Below are 26,107 nucleotides of genomic sequence, written 5' to 3' on the forward strand. Positions count from 1 at the left end.
ATTTAGCTAATTATAGGCTGACTTATTTCTTCCTAGAATGTCTGTAATTATGATAGGATATTTTGTATCCATTACCAACACCCTCATTCTCTGTACATTGCTTATTTAAAGGCATAGCTCTCTGTGGAAAAATATACTCTTGATTGATTGTTTTTACTTCTAAAGGAATAGCCTTTAAATAGGCTGAGTACAAAGGAATATTCTAGGTATAAACTAATTTACATTAATTACACCTTAGCTGTAAAATACTAAGTAAATTGTTTTGTGGGTTTTGGGTTACTTAATTGTAACTCTACTCAAAAGTTGTTCTTTATATTTTTAATGTAAAAAACTTGAAGCAAATTTGCTGAACTTTGCTAAACTTTTTGAACTGACCAATACAACTCAAAGGAAATGCAATATCGGAGCTATGAGCGATAGGAGAGTTAGGAGTGTTAGGAGAGCTCCCCATGACCCTTCTGGTTATGGGGTTAAGAAATCTTTTTTTCCTTTTCGATCTGGGCGTAAGGTTGATTCTGTTCCTGAGATTTCCAATAATCGTTGTTGGAGTTTCAGGACAGCACACAAAGCTTTCATGATTTCACTCACAGCTGATGGTGAGGCTGTTCGTTTGTGTGAAAGAACGAGATTGTCAGGCTATGAGATTTTGGTGCCTTTAGATGGAGCAAGGTGGCTGATCGGTGAGATCCGAAGGTTAGTGTTTCTGAAGGGTGTGAGGATAGGGTGGGTTTCAAGAGTTCTTTTAGAAACTCCTCAATGATCGTTATTGTTGAGTGCTTCAAGAATATCAGAGGCGTTTTCCTCAAGGTTTCCACATTAAGGAATAGAATGATCAGAAGTGTTATTATTCCAGATGAAGGATGGGAGTCCAGTTGGATGGAGATGAACAAGTGCCTTATTGGGGTGGTTGGAAGAATGGAGAAGGATTCAAGATGGAAAATATGTCCAGATCCAAGGGTCTCTAAGCAATCCTGGGCAGAAGTGGTGTCAGCGAAGGGTGCGGTTGATTGTAAGGACCCTCTTAAGCTTCAAACTTCTCAGGCCTTGTCGTTGAGGAAAGGTTTTGCTGTGATGGTGATTCAATCTGGAAGTGCTACTGCATGGGAGGTTGTTCTAAGGAATTTCCAAAAGCAGTTTGGGAATCTAGTTGATCTGTCATTCTTGTCTGATGATAGGGCCATTCTGTGGTGTCCCACTGCCGATCTGTAAAAGGATATTGTCTCTAAAGGGGAGTTTCATTTCTCGAATAAATGCTTGATTTCTGCTTCTCTTTGGAATTGGAAATCTCAATTGTTCGAGAAGAAGTTTTTATGCTCTCAAGAATGGATAGGAGTGGATGGTTTACCACTGAATTTATGGAATATGCATGTTTTTAAGGTGATAGGAAATTTATGCGGGGGATTGATGGAGGTGGATAAAAGCACTGTAGAGATGGAAGATGTGTCAATTGCACGGTTGAAAGTAGTGGGTAAGCCGAAGGGTTTCATTCATGAATTCCTCTCTTTGCCATATGATGGCAATTTCATTTCTTTAAGATTGTTCAAGCTTGGAAAGTGGGGAGTTTCGTCTGGTTCTTCATGAAGAGGTGGCAGAAAAATCTGGGTCAGAAAAAAGACCCAGGGTCCGAAGGCTGAGTCAGAGATTTCAGAGCCGCCAAGGGAGTTTCAGAGGGAGGGTTTTCCAGGTGTGGTTGCGCCGGCCATTGGGGGTGCAGCGATTGAGGTGTTGCCGGAGGTCAACCAAATCAATTCCCAGTCGGCTGAGGACTTTAATTCGGATCCGGATTTTCAGGATGCTGATCGCGGAAAAAAAGGGATTGTTACACTCAATTCTTGCTCCTCTTTAAAGTCTATTTTCAAAAGACTTTTTTCAGACTTATCTATCTCAGAAAAGGAAGAGGAGGGCACGTGTTTTAGCTATTCTTATTTTAATAAAGGCACGTGTCCTAAAGGGAAGTTTCAAATTGCTTTTTCTGTTGGATGGTTGGGCTGGGCCTTGACTTTGGAAAACAGGGCTGTTTCTTTTAAAATAGATTTAACCCATGTTAGGGCTCTCTTCAATCCAACTTTGATGGACTTAGGAGTGGGCTGCCGACCCTTGAAGGATTTAAAGGCCAATTGGAATTGGCCTAATCGAAAAATTAGAAGTCCCAAGCTTTGTGAGGCCTTCGGCAAGGGGAGAGTCTTTCTTTGGACAGATCAGTCAGAAAAGGTTCCTAGCCGTGGGGTGGTTTCTCTTCAAAAGTCAGTAAAGGAAGAGACAAGCCTTGAGTTTTCAACTAAAAGCCTGAAAGTGTATCATCGTAAGCCAAAAGGTTCATTTCCAGTGAGTAATGCTCTTTTAGAAGAACAGTTAGAGACAACGATGGCTACAGGACAAGATTTGGAAGAGGATGGGTTCTTTTTTCCTGTGGAAGATGGTCCTTCGGAAATTTGTAGCTCAGAGGAGGAGGATTTAGACTTGGACTCTGATGTTGACAGGGAGGATATTGAAGATATCATAGTCCAAGCTAGAAGGTTGTGGTGTGAAGTAGATGAAGCGAAAGGTTCTGAGGTAAAACATGCTCCTGGAATTGAGAAAGAGGGTGTGTGTTTAGAGGAAATTACTGTGGAAGAGGCGGACAGCCCTCATGATCTCTCAAGGCTTGTTCCGGTGGAGTCGTTTGGAATTTCATTACTACCTAGTAAGCTAGGGGAGGAAGAGAAAGGAAGCCCTTCATCTTTGCCTAAAAAGAGTGCACGTGAACTTAAGAAACTTGAATTTAATGTGAATTATGAGAATAGGAGAATGATTGGGTGTCGAAAATTCCCATGAGGATTTTATCATGGAATGTAAGGGGAAGTGGTAATAAAGAGAAGCGGAGGGCGATAAAAGAAACCATTTGCAAGGTCAATCCTGACCTTATTGTGCTTCAAGAGGTGAAAAAGGTTAAAATAGACGGGAGTTTTATAGGGAGTATTTGGAGGTCCAGATTTAAAGCTTGGATTTTTCAGCACGCTATGGGTAGATCAGGCGGGACGTTAGTTGTATGGGATACTCGTAGTGTTTCTGTTTCGGATTCCTTGGTTGGGGAGTTCACCGTTTCCATTTGTATTGAAACTGAGGGTAAGAACCCTTGGTGGTTTTCCGGTGTTTATGGGCCTGTGGCTTCTGGTAAACGGGATAGGTTTTGGGATGAGTTGGCAGGTTTACAAGTCATTTGTGGCAGTCATTGGTGTCTGGGGGGAGATTTTAATGTGGTTAGGAGAGGAGATGAGAAACTGAACAGCGTGTCCAATACTAGAAGTATGAAGAATTTTGATGCGTTGATTAGAGAGATGAACTTGGTGGATCCTAAGCTCCATAATGGCCGTTTCACTTGGTCTAATTTCAGACAGAGGCCTATATATAGTAGGCTCGATAGATTTTTATTTTCGCCCTTGTGGATTGAGTTCTATCCTTTCATTCGTCAAGAAGTGTTGGTTCGCATCGTCTCAGATCACTGCCTATTGTGTTGGATTCCAATCCTCCTTCGTGGGGTCCCAGCCCTTTCAGATTTGATTATTCCTGGCTTGAGCATAAGGATTTCACGGTGCTTTGTCAGAAGTGGTGGAACTCGTCTAAGATGATAGGGTGGCCGGGCTATGGGTTCATGGAAAAACTTTCTTTGGTTAAAGATAAAGTTAAGGGGTGGAGTAAGGAGGTTTTTAGATCAAGATCTTTGCTTAAACATTCCCTAGAAAGAAGGATGTTCGAGTTGGATAGGTTAGAGGAAGGTGGACTGTGGAATGATCAACTTCTCTCGGAGGGAAGGAAGATTAAGGAAGAATGGCAGCAAGTTGTCTTTGAAGAGGAGAGAGGAGTTTGGTTTAAGTTGAAATGTCAATGGGCTAAACAAGGAGATTCTAATTCCAAGCTCTTTCATAGTATCCTTAGCGCTCGTAAAGTTAGGAATTTCATCTCTAGAATTGAGCAAGAGGATGGTACTATCCTTGACAAAGATGCGGATATTGAGAAGGCAATTGTTGATTTTTATTCCTCGTTGTATTCTTCGGTCCCTAGGAGGTGGAGCGGTGTCGAAGGTATCTCTTGGGAGCCTATTCCCTCTTTCTTGTCCTCTCTCCTTGAGAGACCGTTCTCGGAAGAGGAAATTCGTCGTTCAGTTTTCAATTGTGATGGGTCTAAGGCTCCGGGTCCCGATGGATTTTCTTTGGCTTTCTATCAGGATAATTGGGATACGGTTAAGAGTGACCTCCAAGTGGTGTTCGATGGTTTCTTTAAGGATGGGGTTATTCATCAGAGGACCAATGAAACATACATTTGCCTAATTCCGAAGAAGTTGGATGGTTTTCGGGTGCGAGATTTCAGGCCAATTAGTTTGGTTACTAGTCTCTACAAAATTATTTCAAAGGTGCTGGCAGGACGCCTAAGAGGAGTTCTCTCTGATACAGTAGCTGAGACTCAGAGCTTTTGTATAGGGCAGGCAGATCTTGGATACAGTGTTGGTGTCTAATGAGGCAGTGGAGGAGTATCGGAGTAAAGGCAAGAAGGGTTGGGTTTTCAAAATTGATTTTGCTAAAGCTTACGATTGTGTAGATTGGGATTTCCTGGGTTTCGTTCTGGAAAAGAAAGGCTTTGGTGTAGTTTGGAAAAAGTGGATTCTGGGGTGTTTGTCTTCTACTTTCTTCGTGTTTTTAAATGGGAGACCGAGGGGGAAATTTAAGGGTTCTAGAGGTCTTCGCCAAGGTGACTCCCTCTCACCTTTCCTGTTTACCTTGGTGGTTGATGTTTTGGGTAGGATGGTGGATAAGGCCAAGAGCGTCTTGGCGTTGCGAGGTTTCAAAGTAGGGAAAGATTTGGTGGAAGTCAGCCATCTTCAGTTTGCAGACGATACGATATTTTTTGTGGACGATAACGAGTCTTTGTCAGCTCTGTTGGATATTCTGAAAGTTTTTAGTGTTGTTTATGGACTCTCTATTAACCTGCAGAAGTGCCAGTTATTAGGGATTAACTTGGAGGAGGAAATAGTGAATCTTCGAGCTAGGGAGATTGGGTGTGAGGTGGGTCAGTGGCCTATGAAGTATTTGGGTCTTCCTTTGGGGGATTCCCCTCGTAACAAAGGATTTTGGGAGCCTGTGGTTTCAAGTTGTGCTAAGCGGTTGGATGGGTGGAAGTGTGCTTTCCTTTCTAGGGGAGGCAGATTGACACTTATCCAATCGGTTCTTTCTTCTATCCCGGTGTATTATTTGTCGCTTTTTCGTATTCCTAAAGGGGTGGTAGATGTGTTGGAAAAACTGATGCGGGACTTTCTTTGGGTAGATGCGGATCATTCTAAGTCGGATCATCTGGTCTCTTGGAAAGAAGTTTGTAAATCTCGGGATCACGGGGGCCTTGGTATTGGCAATTTGGATGCAAGAAATAAGGCTTTCCTCATGAAGTGGCTGTGGCGCTTTCCGATGGAAAAGAACACCTTGTGGCATAGAGTGGTGCTGAGTAGGTATGGGGGGGATGGAGGCTTTTGGGACACTGGTAGAGGGAGGAGGTTGTCTGTTCGTGGCCCGTGGAAAGATATTTCTTCCCTTTATGAGGAATATCTTCAGGTGGTTAGTTTCAAGGTGGGGAAAGGGGATCGAATCCGCTTTTGGGAAGATATTTGGATTAACGGTGCTCCTTTAAAGAATCAGTTCCCAGATTTATTTTTGATTTCAATGTCCGGGAACTGTTTGATTAGGGATTTGGTGGTTTTAGGAGGGGAGTCGGGCCTCCAAACTCAGGGATGAGATTTGTGTTTTAGAAGGAATTTTTTTTTTATAGGGAGGTCACTAGTCTATCTCAGTTATTACTTTTGTTAGAAAGGGTGGTTTTACCAGTAGTTTTAGAAGATCGGAGGGCTTGGATATCTGACGTTAATGAAGTATTCTCTTGCAAATCGGCCTTTTGGAGGTTAAGTTATGCTCAGTTGGGTTCTGTTCGGGAGTGGGGAAAGTCTTTGTGGAAAAGTGTCTCTCCCTCGAGAGTTAAAGTGTTTGGTTGGTTGGTTTTCAACAATAAACTAAATGTTCATGACAACTTGCAAAGAAGAAGACCCTACCACTGTTTGTCCCCTAGTTGGTGCGTTTGTTGTAAGCAGGTAGGAGAATCCACTAGTCATTTATTCTTGGAGTGTCATTTTTCAAGAGAAGTGTGGGGAAAAGTCTTAGCTGAGTTTGGTATTCTTTGGTGTATGCCCTCTAACTGTTCTCAATTGTTTCTCACTAGGTTAGGGGGCGGGAAGCGAGTTTCACGTCTTTGGCAAACTACTGTGTTGGCAACTTTTTGGGCCTTATGGCTTGAGAGAAATAACAGACTATTCGAAGATATTTCCAATTTTGTAGAGACTATTTGGGATAAGATAAAATTTTGAGTGGCTACTTGGGTGTATAGAAACAATTGTTTTGAGGGGGTTGCCTTCTATGACCTTATTAGAGATTGGGGCAACTTCTGGATTTAATTTCTGGGGGTGGGGTTTGTTGTGGTTTTTTTTTTGGCTGTTTTGTTGTTTTAATTGTAACCACGGTATTCCTCCGCCATAGGTGAGGGTTCTCAACTATTTGAGTAGAGGTCAGCCTTTTGACCTTTGTCTCTTTTTCAAAAAAAATTCAAATTATTTCTACACCCTCCCTCAAGCTGGTGCATACAAATCCCACATGCCCAACTTGCACACTTGCTCATTAAAGCTTTCTTTTGATAATCCTTTTGTTAGCAAATCAGTAGCTTGTTGTTTGCTTGGCACATAAACGACACATAGCTTTTTTTCTTTTATGAAATGACGGTCCACCTCCACATGTTTGGTTCTATCATGATGAACCGGATTGTGTGCTATATTAATAGCTGATTTATTGTCACTGTATAGTTTCAAAGGATTCGCTCTTTGAAGTTGTAGTTTTTCAAGAACTCGTTTGATCCAGATCAATTCACATACTCCTTGAGCAAGGGCTCTATGCTCAGCTTCAACACTGCATCTTGCAACAACAGGTTGTTTCTTGCTTCTCCAAGTAACAAGGTTTCACCATACTTTGGTACAATATCCAGATGTTGATCTTCTGTCCTCAATTGAACCTACCCAGTCTGTATCAGTGAAAGCTTCTATGCCTCTTTCTTCATTTTTTCTGAACAACAGACCTTTTCCATGCGTCTTCTTTAGATACCGTAATATCCTGTAGACTGCCTCCAAGTGTTCTTCAAAAGGGTTGTGCATATACTGACTGACCAAGCTAACTGCAAAGGAAATGTCAGGTCTGGTTTGAGATAAATAGATCAATTTTCCCACTAGTCGTTGATACGTCCCTTTGTCTATAGGTTTTTCCTTTTCTTTCTTCTTGTACTTCTCTTTGGGTTCTACTGGGGTTGCTGCTGGTTTACATCCGAGCATACCAGTCTCTTTGAGTAGATCAATAACATACTTACGTTGAGAGACTGAAATCCCATGCTTGGTTCTTGCAAACTCCATACCCAGCAAGTATCTCATCTGACCAAGATCTTTTACCTCAAATTCTTGGGCTAGTACTCTTTTAAGCTCCTCCATTCCATTAAGGTCATTTCCTGTTAGAATCATATCATCAACATAGATAATAAGAATTACAATCTTACCATCTTGTGAATGTTTAAAGAATAGAGTATGATCCGACTGACCTTGTTTATACCCATGCTTCTTGATCACTTGATTTAACCTCTCAAACCATGCTCGTGGTGATTGTTTCAAGCCATAGAGAGATTTCTTTAAGTGACATACTGTTTCTTTTCCATATTTTCCTTCGAGACCAGGAGGAATCTTCATATAGACCTCTTCCTCTAAATTTCCATTTAGAAAGGCGTTGTTAATATCAAGTTGTTGCAATGGCCAATCAAGATTAGCAGCCATTGATAGGAGAATTCTTACTGTGTTTAGTTTTGCCACTAGTGCAAATGTTTCTGTGTAGTCCACCCCATAAGTTTGAGTGAACCCTTTTGCAACTTGGCTCTGATACCATGTTATAATGTGGAAAGTGGTCTAGAAGTAAAATGAAGTTTATGGTAAGAAACATGATGTTCTATCTCAAAACCAATTGGTGAAAAGTGGAGTAATCCATGCTCTTATAAATTGTTGAATATACTCGCATACTTTCCATGTGGGATATTTTCTCTAACATCCCCCCTCAAGATGGTGGCCATTTTGGCTCACTAATTTTGGACGGTTCGATCTTAAGTGGCTCTTTTGGATCGGTTTTTGGATTTGGATCGTTCTCGTTAGAGTTTTTTCTTTGGCTCTGTTACCATGTGGAAAAATATACTCATGATTGATTGTTTTTACTTCTAAAGGAATAGCCTTTAAATAGACTGGGTATAAAGGAATATTCTAGGTATAAATTAATTTACATTAATTACACCTTAGTTGTAAAATACTAAGTAATATTTCAAATTATTTCTACACTCTTATTCAATAAAATATTAAAGTCTAATTTCCACATGGTATCAGTGCCATCCCTCTAAACCCAAAATTTTGAAAAAAATTTCAGCCTTCTTTTCCACATGGCTTCTCTACTTGATGATACCCTTCCAAAACAAACCGCCCCCACTATTTCCATCACCTCTGATGATACTTCAGTCGATTCTTCTATCATCAAAGCTCCCTCCAATGCCTCTCCCATATCATTTGATCATCAAAACTTCCTCCAAATCACAATCCATAAACTGAATGGCTAGAATCTTCTGCAATGGTCCCAATCTGTGAAGATGTATCTCCGTGGCTGTGGTCGCTTGGGGTATCTCACTGGTGCTATCGCTACTCCTGTTGCTACCGATCCTTCCTATGTCAAATGAGAATCTGAAAACTCCTTCCTATGCCGAATGGGAATCTGAAAACTACCTCATCATTGGCTTGGTTCATCAACTCCATGGAGGTTGATATTGGTAAGACCTATTTATTCCTTTCTACTGTTTGTGAGGTGTGGGAAACGGTTCAGGAGGCCTTCTTAGATTTGAACAATTTGGCTCAAGTCTTTGAACTCAAATCAAGGCTTCGGGACCAGCGACAGAATTCCCTTATGGTAACTCAATATTATGGTATCCTTTATAATCTTTGGCAAGAGATAAACCTTTTGTATGTTCCTGAATGGCAATGTTCTGCTGATGCTTCTTTTTATAAAAAAATGCTTGATCGAGACTTTTTGATTTTTGCCATGGCCTGAACCGAGACCTTAATGAGGTGCGTGGTCATCTCTTGGGAAAAAATCCTCTTCCCACCATCCGAGAGGCTTTTGCTGAGGTTTGTAGGGAGGAGAGCAAGAAAAGAGTCATGATGGGACCTCCATTCGCTGCTGAAAATGACCAATTTGCTCTTGCTGTCCGACGCTCTAATGATGGTGATGACCCTCGTGGGAATCGTCGTGCACGCCCCTGGTGTTCCCACTGCAATAAGGTTGGTCATACCAAGGAGAAGTGTTGGGTAATTCACGGTAAACCTGTTGATTGGAAGCCTCGTTCCTCAACTTGTTCCAATTCTGACAGCCAAGCCTTCATTGCTGTACCACCCGAGCTCTTTCCATTTATTCCAGCTCAGATTACTCAACTCCATCAGCTTTTGAACACTGCTTCTGCATCTGATCCTTCATCCTCCTTCAATCCAAGTACTTCCGCTGTCTTCAGTGTTCGACTGCTTGGATTGTGGATTCAGGGGCCTCGAATCACATGACTGGCCAGTCCAATCAGTTCACCACTTACACACCTTGCCCAAGAACTCAAAATTAAAATTGCTGATGGTTCCCTCTCTTCTGTGGGATGTAAATGGCCTATTCAATTATCATTCATGTTGCTAATTTATCTTGTAATCTTCTTTCTGTCAGTAAAATAACTCATGATCAGCAGTGTTTCGACTCTCTCTCATCACTTGCTGTATTTTTCAGGATATGTCCTCAAGGAAGACAATTGGGAATGCGAAGACATGTAGTGGGCTGTATTACTTTGATCCATTTCCTCCTGCTTAAGTGAATAAAGCTTCTGTTTCTAGTTGTATTTCTTCTAGTGATAATGATATTATGCGGTGGCATTATAGGCTAGGCTACCCTGATTTTTTATATTTAAAATATTTATTTCCTAATTTGTTTCAAAATAAAAACTTGAGCTTATTTAAATATGAAATTTGTCAATTTGCTAAGCATACGTGCTGTTTTTCTCCTTATACCCTACAAATCAACTCAGTCTTTTACTCTTATTCATAGTGATTTGTAGGACCTTCTAGAATAACAAATACTACAAAGACAAGATGGTTTATCACTTTTGTTGATGATCACACACTTATTAGTTGGGTGTTTCTCCTTAAAAATAAATCTGATGCTGCCATGACATTTAAAAATTCACTCCATGATTAAAACCCAATTCAATGCAAATCTTCAGATTTTACACACAGATAATGGAACTTAATATTTTAACTCAATCTTTGGGTGATTACCTTCTCTCTCGTGGCATAGTTCACAAAAGCTCATGTGTAGGCGCACCCCAACAAAATGGGATTGTTGAACGCAAAAATAGGCATCTATTGGAAATTGCTAGGGCCCTTGTGTTTACAAATTCTGTCCCAAAACAATTCTGGGGTGAGGATATCCTTACCGCTGTCAATCTCATCAATAGAATGCCATCTCGAGTGTTAACATATCACAGTCCACTCTCTATCCTTCTTAAAATATATCTACATACACCACTTGTTTCTAATCTTCCTTTAAACACGTTTGGATATATCTTTTATGTTCATGTCCTTGGTCCAAATCATTCTAAGTTTGATCCCCGAGCTCTCAGGTGCGTTTTTTTGGGCTACTCTTCTACCAAAAAAAGGGTACAAGTGCTACCATCCCTCTACTCGTTGTATGTACGTCTCCTTAGACGTTACATTCAATGAAGAGCAACTATTTTATCCCAACTTTTCACTTCAGTGGGGGACGGTGAGTGACGTTTCTAGTTGGTATACATGTCTGCCTAAGGCTACTCCTAAACTTGCTATTCCTGAAATTTCAGAATTTACAAGCTCTTCTGAGAAACAATCTCAAGCGCCCAAAACTAAGGAACTCTTAGTTTATTCTCGGCGACAAAAAGATCATCAAGTAATCTAGGCGACTACTGCCCCAACGTCTCACGAGTCCGACTCACAGACTACTCTTGATGTAAGTAATCCTTCTCCTAATCCTATTTTACCTACTGATGTTCTTAATATTGGGTCTTCCAATATGGTGGAACCTGAATCTGAGTTACCAATTGCCCAAAGAAAGGGAGTTCGAAGTTGTACTCAACACCCAATGTCGAGTTATGTCTGCTATTGTAGACTAACTCCACACTATAAAGCTTTTCTAGCAAAAGTTGAGCGAGTGGTGGTTCCCAAGAATATTACCGAGGCTCTCTCACAGAAGGAATGGAAGAAAGCAGTGTATGTAGAATTGAGGCACTGGAAGCCAACACTACATGGACAATAATCAATAGGCCTAGAAATAAATATGCGGTGGGCTATAAGTGGGTGTTTACAGTTAAACACAAAGCTGATGGAACAATAGATTGATACATAGCAAGACTTAGTTGCAAAAGGGTTCACTCAGACGTATGGTGTAGACTACAATGAGACATTTGCTCCTGTCGCCAAATTAAACACAGTAAGGGTTCTCCTATCAATTGCTGCCATTCTTGATTGGCCCTTGCAACAACTAGACTTAAAAATGCTTTCCTTAATGGTCATTTGGAAGAAGTGTTCATGAAAATTCCTCCAGGGTTCGAAGGAAGATATGGAAAGGAGAGTGTCTGTCATCTGAAAAAATCTCTCTATGGCCTAAAGCAATCCCCAAGGGCGTGGTTTGAAAGATTTAATCAGGTGATAAGAAAGCATGGATATAAACATGCAAAGTCGGATCACACCTTGTTCTTCAAATACTCACAAGAGGGTAAGGTTACTATCCTCATCGTCTATGTTGATGACATGATAATAACAGGTGATGATTGTAGCGGACAAGAAAGAGTGAAAGGTGTGCTAGACCAAGAGTTTGAAGTAAAAGATCTTGGACCGATGAAGTACTTTCTCGGAATGGAGGTTGCAAGAACGAAAGAAGGAATTTCAGTATCTCAGAGAAAATATATTCTGGATCTTTTCAAAGAAACTAGAATGAGTGGCTGTAAACCAGTGGCGACACCGGTTGAACCGAAAGGCAAGTATAAACAGGTGACAAAGGGATGCATCAACATTTAGTAGGCAAACTAATCTATCTATCTCACACGAGACCTGACATTGCATTTGCTGTGACCTTAGTCAGTCAATATATGCACAATCCTTTAGAAGAACATTTGGAAGCTGTATACAGAATCCTATGCTATTTGAAGAAAACACCAGGGACTGGATTATTGTTCAAGAAGAACGAAGAAAGAGGTGTTGAGGCCTTCACAGATGCGTATTGAGCATGATCAATTGATGATAGAAGGTCAACTACTGGGTATTGTACTAAAGTTTGGGGGAACTTAGTGACTTGGAGAAGTAAGAAGCAATTGGTAGTAGCTCGAAGTAGTGCCGAAGTAGAACTTAGAGCTCTCGCTCAGGGAGTATGTGAACTGATCTGGATCAAGTAAATACTTGAAGAATTAAAACTCCAAAGAATTGAGCCTCTGAAGTTGTATAGTGACAACAAATCATAGCACATAATCCAGTTCATCACGACAGAACCAAGCATGTAGAAGTGGAAAGACACTTTATTAAAGAAAAAATTGATGGAAGAGAATTATGTGTTGTTTACATTCCCAGCAAGCAACAACACACATATATACTGACTAAGGGTTTATCTAAAGAACATTTCAATGAGTTAGTTTGCAAGCTTGGCATGTGGAATCTCTATGCACTAGTTTTACTAAACATGTTTTTGAAAATGTTCCATTAGATAAAGGTGATCTAGGACTGTCTGTGCTATCTATAAAAAGATCATAGTTAATTGTTTCCCGTGACATGTTAAACAATAGTTTTTCAGGTTGGACTTGGTAGTTGCTTGACATTCTGCATAACACCTGAATGTGATATCTCTTTGCTTGTGCAAGTGAAGATATGTTGTTTGTCTGTATTTCAAGTACGCATGCTGCCAAATTTTCAGAATGATTTCTTACCTTTCTCTGTCTTATATTTCTCATTTTGTGACAGCCTGAATTGTCTGCTCTGCTAGATGCCTTTGAGCAATCTGCTTGTAATCCTGAAGTTGCTAATGTTCTTGCAAAGAGTCTGCTTTGTATATTACAGCATTCAACTGAGAAAACTATTGCTTCTTGTAAGTCACTTAATGCTGCTGCTCGGGTGCTTAAAGTTGCTTGTCTTCAAGCCCAAGAATCCAAGAGGTTTGGAAATATAGGTTTTGAGGGTAATGCCACTGATGAGGTTCCGTCTTACACCCAGCAGAAACCTAATTTGCAGGCAATAGCTCAAAGTTGGCTCAAATGCCTGGATATATCCATGGAGCTCTTTACGGCAATTTTCTCAGCAGCAGATGATGCTAGGAGTTTAATTCTGCATAGTTCTGCATGTATTGATTGTTTGTTTGATTTGTTTTGGGAAGAACGTTTGAGAAATAATGTGCTTAAGTATATACTTGAGCTCCTGAAGGTATTCTTGTTACTTTTTTATTGAATTGTTGTGCTGAGTGCTGTTATAAGATTTAAGAATTAAACTGTTGGTTGATCATTTTATTACAAATATATACTTATTTTCAGATTGTACCTTCATCTGAGGAAGATCAAACAGCCAAATTACAGTTATGTTCTAAATATTTAGAAATGTTTACAGAAATAAAGGAACGTGAGAAGTGCTTTGCAGAACTGTCCATTGATTTACTGGTTGGAATGCGAGATATACTCTTGACTGATCCTGTGGTAATGAACTTTGCAATTCAGATCTTATTCAATAATTTCATTAGTACACTGTGCCTTTTGATTTGTTTAGGAAAGCTGCTTAACTAGCGTTTATTATTCTGATGTGCTATGAAATTTTGTACTTTCAGTACTATCAGGCTTTGTTTCGTGATGGAGAGTGCTTTTTGCATGTCGTCTCTTTACTAAACGGTAACCTTAATAAAGTGAGTGGAGAAAAGTTGGTTTTGAATGTTTTTCAAACTCTTATCTGTTTGCTCGCAAGTAATGATGCCTCAAAGGTAATCCTCTGTTTCTTTCTTTTTTTTTTTTTTTTGAAACAAAACAACACTACTTGTATTGTTAATATGGTTCATCATACAAGAAAATATAGTGTCCAATATCTGTGTGGAAATACTAATTCACAGCTGTAAACATATCAGATTTATTTCCATAATAAGATGAATTTGGGTATTTGTTACCCAATTCTGATTTCTTTGTATTTCCTTATTTATGTTTTGTGTTATTGTCATTGCCAAGTTTATGGGATCGCATTTATAGTATTGATCCTAGGGTTTGTATATATCTTATGTATAAATAGCACGTGCGCTGTCTATTGGTTGTTTAGTGGGGAAGTGGCCTATGAAGTATTTGGGCTTGCCCTTGGGAGGAACCCCTAGGAAATTGGTGTTCTAGGAGCCGGTTTTGGCTACACGTGCTAAACATCTAGATGGATGGAAAAGATTTTTGTCTAGAGGGGACGACTAACACTTGTCAGTTTGCCCTGTCATCATTACCCATCTACCATCTCTCAGATTTTAGAGTTCCTAAAGTAGTGATCAATTTGCTGGAAAAGATGATGCGTGATTTTCTATGGGAAGGAGGAGACCTTTCAGGGGCTGGTCATTTGGTGGCCTGAGATGTGGTCTGTAAACCTAGATTTGAAGGAGGGCTGGGTATAGGCCGATTAGAAATGAGAAACATAGGGTTACTTATGAAATGGTTGTGGAGGTTCTTGTTAGAAAGAGACTTTTTATAGCATAAAGTCATGCAAAGTTGTTATGGAGTTGCCGACAGTCTCTGGGATACTAAAAAGGGAGATAGATTTTCAACTAGAGGGCCTTGGAAAGGTATTGCAGATTTGTATGATGATTCTTTAAACTTGGTTAGTTTAAGGTAGGTAAGGGTGATCGAATTAGATTTTGGGAAGACATTTGGATAGGGGATACAACTTTGAAGAATTTGTTTCCAGATTTGGTCGTAGTTTCCTCTGCCCAAAATAAATGCATTAAAGATGTGGTAGTTGGAGAGGAAGGTGTAGTTAGCTTCAAGATAAAGAAGTAATAGAATTGAAAAATTGATTGTATTTCTTGAATAATACTCGCTACACATTTATAGGACTATTCATAATATTATACATAAATGCTAGAATAAAATCTAATCCTTTAAATAGGGAAAGTATATACAACAAACAACAACTAATATTAATCAACTAATATCAAATCTTTGTGATTTTATTTCCTATCTGAGTAAACTTGTATTTGGAGACTTGTAAAATGTAACCAAAGAGGTGTGGATTATCTGAGTAAACTTATACTTGGAGAGACACAGGCTCTCAAATTCCTGTTAGTTCAATGAAAAGCTGCACTGATTTCCTGTCCTAGATCTATTTTTCTGTTCCTATAATACTTAACTGACAGGATATACCTATCAATTGGTATTAGAGACTCCTGATCCACAATGGCCAAGAAGTTCGAAGCGGTGGTGGAGGCTTTGGATGGAAAAGTTTCAGAGCTTCAGCATGAAGTTCAGTCAGAATTAGCGGCGGTAAAGGCAGATTTGGGTTCACTGAAGGAGGGGTTAGCTTGTATGCCAGCCATGGAGAAAGCCTTGCAACTGATTGTTGCCCAAATGAACCAACCCACTAGCAAGGAGGTAAGCGAATCTGCAGCAGTAAGTGCCGATCAGACTCACTGAGCTGTAGACGGTGATACGACGACAGGGTGACAACCAGTTGGGTCACAGGAGAGCCGATCTGCCCAAATTCCACCGATGGGACACCCCGAGCACTTCTCAGGAGAGGATGTCTTTCTGTTTTAGTGATTTTCTTAGGGCAGATGTTCAGAGGATTGATTAGTTTCTGTCTCAGGAGAGATTTCTGGCTCAGGAGAAGAGGAAAAAGTGATTTCTGGCTTAGAAGGGAATGGAGTGGCAAGGGGTAATTCTAATCCGCACGACCACTGAGCTTCTTGCATGTAATGGTTGTGCTCCCCCTGAAGCGAGGTGGGGGTGAAGTAAGGAGTGTTTTCGAAAAATGTGACATCACTTGAGACATGATTTTTTGGTGAGGGGACAATAGCACCGAAAACCCATTTTGGTAGGAGAATAACCTACAAACACTATCTTAATGGCTCTAGGATCAAATTTACTCCGATGTTGGGAGTGAACGTGCACAAAAGCGGTGCAACCAAAGAACTTGACAGATAGAGTATTTGAAGAATTTACTCTGAATTTGGTAGGCCTTTGTCATTCTGGTGACGAGGAGTCCAGTTTGGCGGTTTGCCATAAATTTCCCAACAAGTAGATCGAATGTGGCTGTGACGTTGGTAATGATCACACCAAGGTTTGTCACCCTTACGATTAGGTTGAGGGTTAGGATTGGATCTGCCATGTGGTGTTGGGCCTGATTTGGAGTCAAGAGCTGAACTTTTCATGGACTGCAGTTCAATAGTAGTGAGCATGACACGACAATGTGCTTCTTCAAGTCTAACCTCAGAGAATGCTTCTTCAGTGCTGGGAAATGGGGAACGACCAACTAGACGCCTCTGACTACATCAAGATTACTGTTTAACCCAGTAAGAAACTCAAAAACTTGTTCTTTCTCTAATTGCTGCTACTGGAGCGTAGTGCAGTTAGCACACAGCGGTGTGGTACCCAGATATCAATCAAGTTCCTGCCACAAGTCTTGTAAGTCCGAAAAATATTGTTTGGGTGACAGTTTGATTACCTTGTTTGAGCTCTTTGAGCTTGGTATAGTTTGAGAAGCGTTTCCGAGATGAGAATACATTTTTCGGGGCAGCGTCCCACACCTCTTTAGCAGTCTTAAAGATTAGACATCTGCGACTGATTTTTGAGTCCATTGAATTAATTAGCTATACCTTGTATGTATGATTAGTGGAAGGAGGTGCAGGGAAATCAACTGTAATGTACCCAAGTTTCCCACGACCACAAATAACAAGTTTGACTGATTGGGTCCACTGTAGATAATATTTGCCAACAAGCATATGGGCTGTGATATGAAGAGAACCATTGTCAGGGTTATAAAGGGAGCCCATAGAACTAATGGGCTGAGTTTGGGCTAAAAGGGGAACATTTTCAGTGGGCTGGGTTTGGGCTGGGTGAGGCCCAATAGTTTGAGAGGACACTTCTTCACTAGTCGACATTGTCACTTGTGCGTCTGGATTTCCGAGGGCTTTTGCGTTACCTTATGCGACTGGGACTTCCGAGGAGACCGATTGCGACTCATGCGACTACAACTAGAGAATGCTGAAGGACAGTTGCCGAGACCTGCGATTGAAGGAGGCCTGCGATTGAGATTTGTCGAGGATGCTGCCTGGAACTAAGGGTTCTGCGACTGAGATCTACTGAGGATGTTGCCTGGAACCGAGGGTGCCGCTGGAAACAAAAAATAATAAGGCCAGACTGGACAGGGATGGCCGGAGAGAGGAGATGGAGCCTTATGGCTCTGATACCATATAAACTTGGTGAGAAGAAATTGTATTTCTTATTTCTCCATATATTTATAGTATACAATCGATGTATAGGGTTTTCACAAGTAATACCCTTAATTACATAATAAACAACCTTATCTCCAAATCCTATAAATAAGGAAACTAAGAGAAATAACAGCTATATTCAAGTCATAGGATTTGATTTGATTTCCTCTTACTGTCAACAAAATGTAAGATTTCCCTTCCAAATTCTGCAATCTTCCAACAGGCCACAGACTTGGACACCAGACATTCTTTCTAGAAAGTGAGTTCACTCAGGAATCTCTCTCTCTCTCATGTTCCTCCTGAGATGCAAATTCCATGTTGTTGGAGACTTATTATCAACTATAAAATCTGAAATGACATGCTGCCTGTACTTAGTCTTGCCACCGTTGGAAAGGAGTCCTTTAAAGACCTTCAACCACACCAAATATCATCCCAAAAACGAATCCGGTTGCTATTTCCCACCTTGAAAGATACCCTTGGCTCAAAAATCCTCATACAAAGTGGTTATGCTCTTCCATGGACTCCTAAGAGACCATCTAGAGCTGATTTTTGTGTCCCATCTGTTTTCATGCAATCCATACTTACTTTTAATCACTGTACACCATAACGGACCTTGCTCTAGAGAAACTCTCCACAGCCATTTCATTAATAGTGATCTATTTCTTAAGCAAAGATTCCCAGGGCCCCCAACATATAGCTAGTATAGCCACATAATAGCATTAAACCCATTAGGCTAATAAACTTTTACTTAACATTGTGTATGACTATAGGGGCAAATATTGGCCTCTTTATGGATTTCGTTTTCCTTGGAGTGTATGGTGGTTCCCTTTTTTTGTTGTTTTGGCTTGGACTGTAAGATATATTGTAAAACTTTGCTGTACTGAGATGCTGTCTATGTGATTGTGTGATGACTTTTCTTCTCCATGTTTGTTACTTATTTTTTATGTTTTTACCAGATGTATCTTTGACTACTATTTGAATGACACATAGCTTTGCTTGTTTATATGTCAAGCCTTAGTTTCTTGTGAACTTCTTGATTGGTTGGTATATTTTTACAGGCTGCATTTAGAGCTTTAGCCGGCACAGGATACCAGGCATTGCAAAGTTTGTTGCTTGACTTTTGCCAGTGGCATTCAAGTGAAGGTCTTTTAAATGCACTGCTTGATATGGTTGTTGATGGGAAGTTTGATCTAAAAGCAGGTGCTATAATAAAGGTTTCTACAGGATGCAAACCTTCTCAAAAAAAAGTTTTACTCCACATTTAGGATTCTTTATATGGAACTATACTTGCTCAATTGTTGCAGATTTTTTAATTTATGCTAGTAGACTTTAGCATATTGAATACTTGAGAGGCTGAGGGATACCTCTAACTTTTTTTTTAAATACTCAGAATGAAGATGTGATCATACTTTATCTAAGCATCCTGCGGAAGGTTGGTGGTGTTTTTTTCTGTGTATCTTTTTCAATTTAAATGTGGTCTTGAAACTTTTGCAGTAGCTCCTGTCTTTCATTCTTTCTCTGGGTCTTGTTATTCTGAACTTTTCATTCCATTAACTTGTTATCTTGTGTATTATTTGCTGTTTAATGGGGCAGAGCAGTGAGTCATTACAGCAGCATGGATTGGATGTGTTTCAACAGTTACTGAGGGACTCGATTTCTAATCGAGCTTCTTGTGTCAGAGCAGGAATGCTTAATTTTCTGCTTGATTGGTTTCCACAAGAAAACAGTGATAGCGTTATCTTTAAGATTGCGCACTTAATTCAGGTTATTGGTGGGCACAGCATTTCTGGGAAGGATATCCGCAAAATCTTTGCTCTCCTCCGAAGTGAGAAGGTTGCGAGTCGGCAAAAGTATTGCTCATTGCTTTTGTCCACTGTTTTGTCAATGCTAAATGAGAAAGGACCAACTGCCTTCTTTGATTTCAATGGGAATGATTCAGTAAGTTTTTATGCATTCTTGTTTGCTGCAAATGTTAGCATGTTCTACATGTACCTTTCCGTGCACTTTTTAAGCACTTATGGGCATAGACTTCTGGATTATTTTAAAAAGCAAACAAGTGGACCAATTTAAGTTTATTGATAGGTGTAGGATTCTTTCCTTCCAAGTGCCTTGAAGGGAAGAGAAAAACATTAGCATGCAAGAAAATATTTTCATTTTACCTTTTTCTGGAGTGTATTGATTTATTCATTTTTATTTAGTGTCTAATATATCTTTTAATGATTCAGTAAGTTTTTATGCATTCTTGTTTGTTGCAAATGTTGGAATGTTCTTCATGTACCTTTCCGTGCACTTTTAAAGCACTTATGGACATAGCCTTCTGGAGTATTTTAAAAGCAAACAATTGGACCAGTTTAAGTTTATTGACAGGTGTAGGATCCTTTTCTTCCAAGTGCCCTGAAGGGAAGAGAAAGAACATTAGCATGCAAGAAAATGTGTTCATCTTACCTTTTTCTGGAGTGCATTGATTTATTCATTTTTATTTAGCATCTAATATAACATTAGATATCTTAATTTCTTCCACAATAACCAATTCTGTTTTTCTTGGATGTCCCTGAAGGGACCCCACAATAACCAAGACTAGTTGGGAAGCTAGCTAAAAAAACTACGAAACTAATTCCAAGAATACAAATCAAACTTTTCACTCAAGTAAATAGAACTACTAAATACATATCCTAATATCAAGCATTTAAATTTACCTCTTTGATAGATACGTAAAGTAAACTAGTTTTGTGTTCTTCATTAAATTTTCTTTGCTATATCTTTAGCTTTAGGAAAATATGTAATTGGAGTAGACTATTGTCTAACACATGCTCTGTTTGCCTTAGAAGTACGGAACCAGCTAATTGGAAGTAAGAAATATACATAGCATATCTGACAGTAGCAAGCTTGTTTGTATTGTGGAAATTCTGAATTTAACTTGATGTTTCTTACGATTTCGTTATTTAAAATAAAATTAGGTGGTTTATAGTGCTTCCCATGATCTAAGGGATTGTTATTTATTTTTGATTCTTTCCTTTATTAGGGAAGATTTGTTTAGGAATATTCATAGTTGAACATTGTTATTTGAGGTGAAAAGAACTGTATTGTGTTGTATTTCATTGAAAAAAATACATATATATATATACAAAGTTAGGAAACTATACAATTTGGATCCCTAGGCTTAAGCTAATAAGCCAGCTACATCCAACTAATTAGAGCTATCTATAACGGGGAACACTCCTCAAGTTGGAGCATAGATATTAATCATGCCCATCTTGTTACAGAAACTATATAAATTCCTGGTTGTGTATTAATAAAATATCAGAAACTATTCTCCAAAATGTTTCAAAATCTCTAAATTATCAACTTATCCTATATAATGGAACCTGCTAAGATATCCCAGAAAAATATTTTATATATTTTATAAAATATATATTTTGTAAAATATTTTTAATTACTCCCCAATAATTTATATATTTTATAGACAGGGTAAATAAGGAACTATTATACGCATATAATTTATATATTTTATAGACAGGGTAAATAAGGGACTATTATACGCATGTTTTTCTACAGCATTAAGTTATTAACACACATTTAATCAATTGAAATTGTTTGAGTAGCTTTACAGCTCCTGTTTTTTATCTTTTTCTTTTTGAGATATAAATCTCAAATAACATGATGTTTGTCCATGTTATTAAAAGTAAATATAAGTAATTAATTAGGAGAAAACTCTTGTATATTAATCCTTAAATGAATGAATACGTTACAGCAATATATATACTGAATTTACAATAGATAAAATAGCAACTAACTAACTAATATCCTAACAAATAGGACCTGACTAAACAGCATATGAATCAGTCTTTATGCGACTAATTCTACACTCCCCCTCAAGCTGGATGATATATATCATACATCCCAAGCTTGTCTATTAATCGTTCAAACATAGGCTTAAAGAGAGCTTTTGCAAGAATGTTTGCAGTCTGTTATGAAGTAGGTATGTAGGAAACCTCAAGAATCCCTTCATCAATCTTCTCCTTTATAAAGTGATGATCAATTTCAACATGCTTTGTCCTATCATGATGGACAGGGTTGTGCGAAATTGAGATTGCAGCCTTGTTGTCACACCAAAAGATTATGGGACCTTGCTTCAGTATGTGTAGTTCTTCAAGAAGATGCTTCCGCCAAAGAGCTTCACATATACCAAGAGTAGTGGAACGGAGTTCATCTTCAGCACTACTCCTAGCTACCACGGTCTGCTTCTTACTTCGCCAAGTAACTAGGTTTTCGAAAACATGAGAACAATACCCTAAAGTAGACCCTAGATCATTTGGACAGCCTGCCCAGTCAGCATCAACAAATACTTCAATACTCCTTTTAGCTTGTTTTTTGAACATTAATCCTCTACCAGGAGTTCCCTTTAGATACTTTAAGATCCGGTTTGTAGCATCCAAATAACATTGGTATGGTGAGTGCATGAACTGACCAATACAACTCAAAGGAAATGCAATATCCGGCCTGGTGTGTGCAAGGTAAATAAATCTTCCAACCAGCCATGAAACATACCTCGGTATTGTCAATGAGAGAAACAAAGTCCCAATTTTGCAATTCCTGATTATGGTTCTCCCCCGGAATTGTAGAATTGTTGTAATAAGGCTGGTCTTCAAAGAAAGTGACATCCATGGAGTGGAACAACTTTTTGGAAATTGGACAGTAGCATTTGTAGCCTTTTTTATTGGAAGAGTAGCCAAGAAAGATACATTTGGTGGCGCGGGCATCGAGTTTGCTTCGATGTGAGGAGTGAACATGGACAAATGCAACACAACCAAAGACATGAAGGGGAATTTGAGACACAAGATGTGAGTGAGGATATGATTCAAGAAGGATTTGTAGCAGAGTTTTGAACTTTAGGACTTATGATGACATTTTATTTATGAGATAGGTGGCTGTGAGGACAACTTCACCCCATAATCTTTTTGGAACCTGAGATGAAAAAAGTAAGGATCGAGCTGTCTCAAGTAAATGGCGATTTTTGGTTTCGGCCACACCATTTTGTTGTAGTGTGTCGACATAGGAACTTTGATGAACAATCCCATGTGATTGCAAATATGGTCCAATGACAGAATTGAAGAAGTCATGAGCATTGTCGGTTTTTAATATCTGAATGTTTGTTTGAAATTGGGTTTGATTCATTTTGTGGAAGTTTTGGAAAATTTGATTTGTTTCAGACTTTTATTTCATGAGGAATGTCCAACTTAAGCGGCTATGATCGTCAACTAGTAATAAAGACCGTGTCCCCACTGATATTCTGAATTTTGGATGGTCCCAAAATATCCCCGTGAATGAGTGAGAAGGGATGAGAGGGTTGATGAGGTCTTGGGGCAAAAGAGTGACGAGAGTGCTTAGAAAATCGACAAATATCACATTGGAGAGACAGGGTTTATATTGACAAATAGGGATGGGAATAAGTGTTTGAGGTACACGAAATTTGAATGACCTAGACAGTAATGTCATAATGTGATTGTGCTGATTTTATTGGACTGGTTTACTGATGTAAGAGATTGACACTGAGAGAGACAACAATGATTTTCATGGTTCGACTCGGGGGTTTTGATTTTTAGCAGATACAAGCCCTTACTGAACTCAGCCTGGCCAATCATCATTCCCGATTCCACATCTTGAAAAATACAAAAATTAGCAGTAAACTTAGCTTCACAATTAAGATCTCTATTCAGTTTGCTCACTGAGATTAAATTACAATCAAGTTTGGGAACGTAAAGAACAGAATTTAAAACAAGACTTGGTGTGATTGTTATGGTGCCAATTCTGTCTATTCTTGAACACGAACCATCTGCTATGCAGACAGTGCTTTCATTGGAGCATTTGCTAAAAAATGAAAATAGTGATTTATCACCTGTCATGTGGTCTGAAGCACTGGAATCCACAATCCATTGGGTATGAGGGGTTTGAATAACTTGGAGTGCATGAGTGTTGCGTTGTTGTGCAACTAAAGGGAAATATTGTGTTAAACTTTGTGCTGCCATAGAGAAATACCAGCAGAGACGAGGCAAAGGTGCAGGAATGAGTGGTGCACTGGAGAATTGGGGTCCGCCAAGCGGAAGTTGGGCAATCTCCTTGGGCCGGAGGTGAGAATATAATAACACTCGAAAATGGTTTTCTAGGATTGAACCTCAAGAATATCAAACCCTAAATTTTTAAGTGAGGGCCGAAGAAAAATTGAAAAGTTGGGAGAGACTTAATGCTCAGAATACTACTACGAACATCATCAAAACAGGATTCAGACCAGTAAAAAAATCATAGGTTCGTTCTTTTGCAAGCAATTTCCAATAGATTTCCTGATTTGTAGTGTCAGTCCAGATTGGCTGTGTAAAGAGGTCAAGTTCCTGCCAAAGTTTGGTTAAAGAATTGTAATATTGAGTGACTGTACCTTCATCTTGACGCAGATTTCTGGAGTGATGTTGTAAATTGAATATTTGCAAAGAATCCTCCAAATCTGAATATGCTAAAATAAAAGCATCCCATATTACTTTCGCTGTCGGGTAAAGAAGATAAATTTCAGTAACGGAGTCGTCCATTGAGTGTAGGAGCCATGCCTTTACCATGGAATTGTTGATGTCCCAAGAAGCAAAGGTTGGATCGGTAGAAGCTGGTTTAGGAATCGAGCCATCAAGATAGCCAAAACAATCTTTTCCTCGAATGATGAGTTGAACTGTCCGTGACCATTGAAGGTAATTACGGCCATTCAGTTTGAAGCTTGTGATTTGGAAAGGTAAGGAATTATTATTGGTAGCAGTAAGGTTGGTTGGAGTGAGGTTGATGGGAGTAATTGTGGGATTTGATTGATTGGTGTCCAAGGACATATCAGATCCATCTGTCCCACTCATTCGAAAAGAATTTGAATTTTCTCAACCAAAAAGTTGCTCTAAATCTCTGATACCATATAAGCAATTAATTAGGAGAAAACTCTTGTATATTCAACCTTAAATGAATGAATAAGTTACAGCAATATATATATATATATATACTGAATTTACAATAGATAAAATAGGAACTAACTAATATCCTAACAAATAGAACCTGACTAAACAGCCTATGAATCAGTCTTTATACGACTAATTCTACAGTAAACTACATATGGGAAACTTGAAATCCATCACCATTTATATTCCTTGTGTGCTTTTCTCATTGACTGTTGCTTAAAATGCCATGAATTTGAATTATGACAAATATAAGATCACTGATGCATTAGATTTTTCAGTTCTGTTGCAACATCAGTACAAATGCAGAATGCCTAAGCCATCTTGTCACCTTTATTAATGCGATTCTCTTTATCTTTTTTTATAATATTTTTGCAGGGGATTACTATAAAAACACCTGTGCAGTGGCCTCTCAACAAGGGTTTTTCCTTTTCATGCTGGCTTAGGGTAGATAATTTCCCTAGAAGTGTAGCAATGGGTCTTTTCAGCTTTCTGACAGATAATGGAAGAGGATGCTTGGCAGTTCTTGCAAAGGACAAACTAACCTACGAGGTAAAACATATGTTGACTTACTCATGGGGTATTTTTGGGTGCCTGACAATTTTCTAACTACTGAAGTGTTGCCCATGTATTCTAATTGCACATCTATGCTTTGTGCTGTTCTACTAAAATATTTTGCTCCTAATTTTTCTTGATTTTCTTCTAGTTGCCTCATACTTTTTACACTTGCCGCTTTCAAGTTTCCTGCCATTCTCATGCTGATAATCATTTTTGTATTTTGTAGTCAATTAATCTGAAGCGACAATGTGTTCAACTACCCATTAATCTTGTTAGAAAGAAATGGCATTTTCTATGTGTAACTCATAGCATTGGGAGAGCCTTTTCTGGAGGCAGCTTATTAAGGTGTTATGTGGATGGTGAGCTTGTATCTTCTGAAAGATGCAGGTTGGTCCAACTCCATTCTTTTTTTGCCTTTAAAATCTTAATTTCTTCTTCATACAAATTTTTGTTACTCTGATTTCTGTATTTTCTTGTTTCAGATATGCTAAAGTTAATGAACCGTTGACAAGTTGTAAAATTGGTGCAAAAATTCATACGTCAATGTGCGAAGATGACATTCTGCAGGAGTCTGTAAAAGACACTTCTCCATTCTTTGGTCAGATTGGTCCTGTTTATTTATTCAGTGATACCATTTCTCCTGATCAAGTCCGGGGTATATATACTCTAGGACCAAGCTACATGTATTCATTCCTTGATAATGAAGCTGTCCCTTCCAGTGATAATCTAATTCCTACTGGAATTCTTGATATTAAAGATGGACTTGCATTCAGAATTATCTTTGGAATCAATGCACAGGTTTTCTTTGTTTCTGTTATTTTTTACTTTTTCTTTGTTGCCTTGTTATGAACTATTGAAGTTATTTACTTGTCCCTTGAAACAAAACCTCGTTTTAGTATATTTTCTCTTCTCGTGAAAAACAAAAAAAATTAATCAGTAGGTTTC

The 26,107-nt window shown here is 39.0% G+C and overlaps 1 protein-coding gene across 3 annotated transcripts in view; it reads left to right on the top strand.

Moving 5' to 3' along the window:
* LOC133804817 (BEACH domain-containing protein B) overlaps positions 1-26,107 on the top strand; it is a 93,502-nt gene that overhangs the window by 27,699 nt on the left and 39,696 nt on the right. For all 3 annotated transcript variants that reach the window (XM_062242938.1, XM_062242939.1, XM_062242940.1), the window contains 9 exons: positions 13,151-13,606; positions 13,714-13,872; positions 14,001-14,150; positions 18,683-18,838; positions 19,015-19,056; positions 19,218-19,562; positions 24,983-25,156; positions 25,389-25,549; positions 25,645-25,960. In XM_062242938.1, the coding sequence (XP_062098922.1) occupies positions 13,151-13,606; positions 13,714-13,872; positions 14,001-14,150; positions 18,683-18,838; positions 19,015-19,056; positions 19,218-19,562; positions 24,983-25,156; positions 25,389-25,549; positions 25,645-25,960 (1,959 nt within the window). The remainder of the gene's footprint in view (positions 1-13,150; positions 13,607-13,713; positions 13,873-14,000; positions 14,151-18,682; positions 18,839-19,014; positions 19,057-19,217; positions 19,563-24,982; positions 25,157-25,388; positions 25,550-25,644; positions 25,961-26,107) is intronic.

The sequence above is a fragment of the Humulus lupulus genome, chromosome X, assembly GCF_963169125.1.
Source record: "Humulus lupulus chromosome X, drHumLupu1.1, whole genome shotgun sequence".
In the NCBI taxonomy this organism is placed as follows: Eukaryota; Viridiplantae; Streptophyta; class Magnoliopsida; order Rosales; family Cannabaceae; genus Humulus; species Humulus lupulus.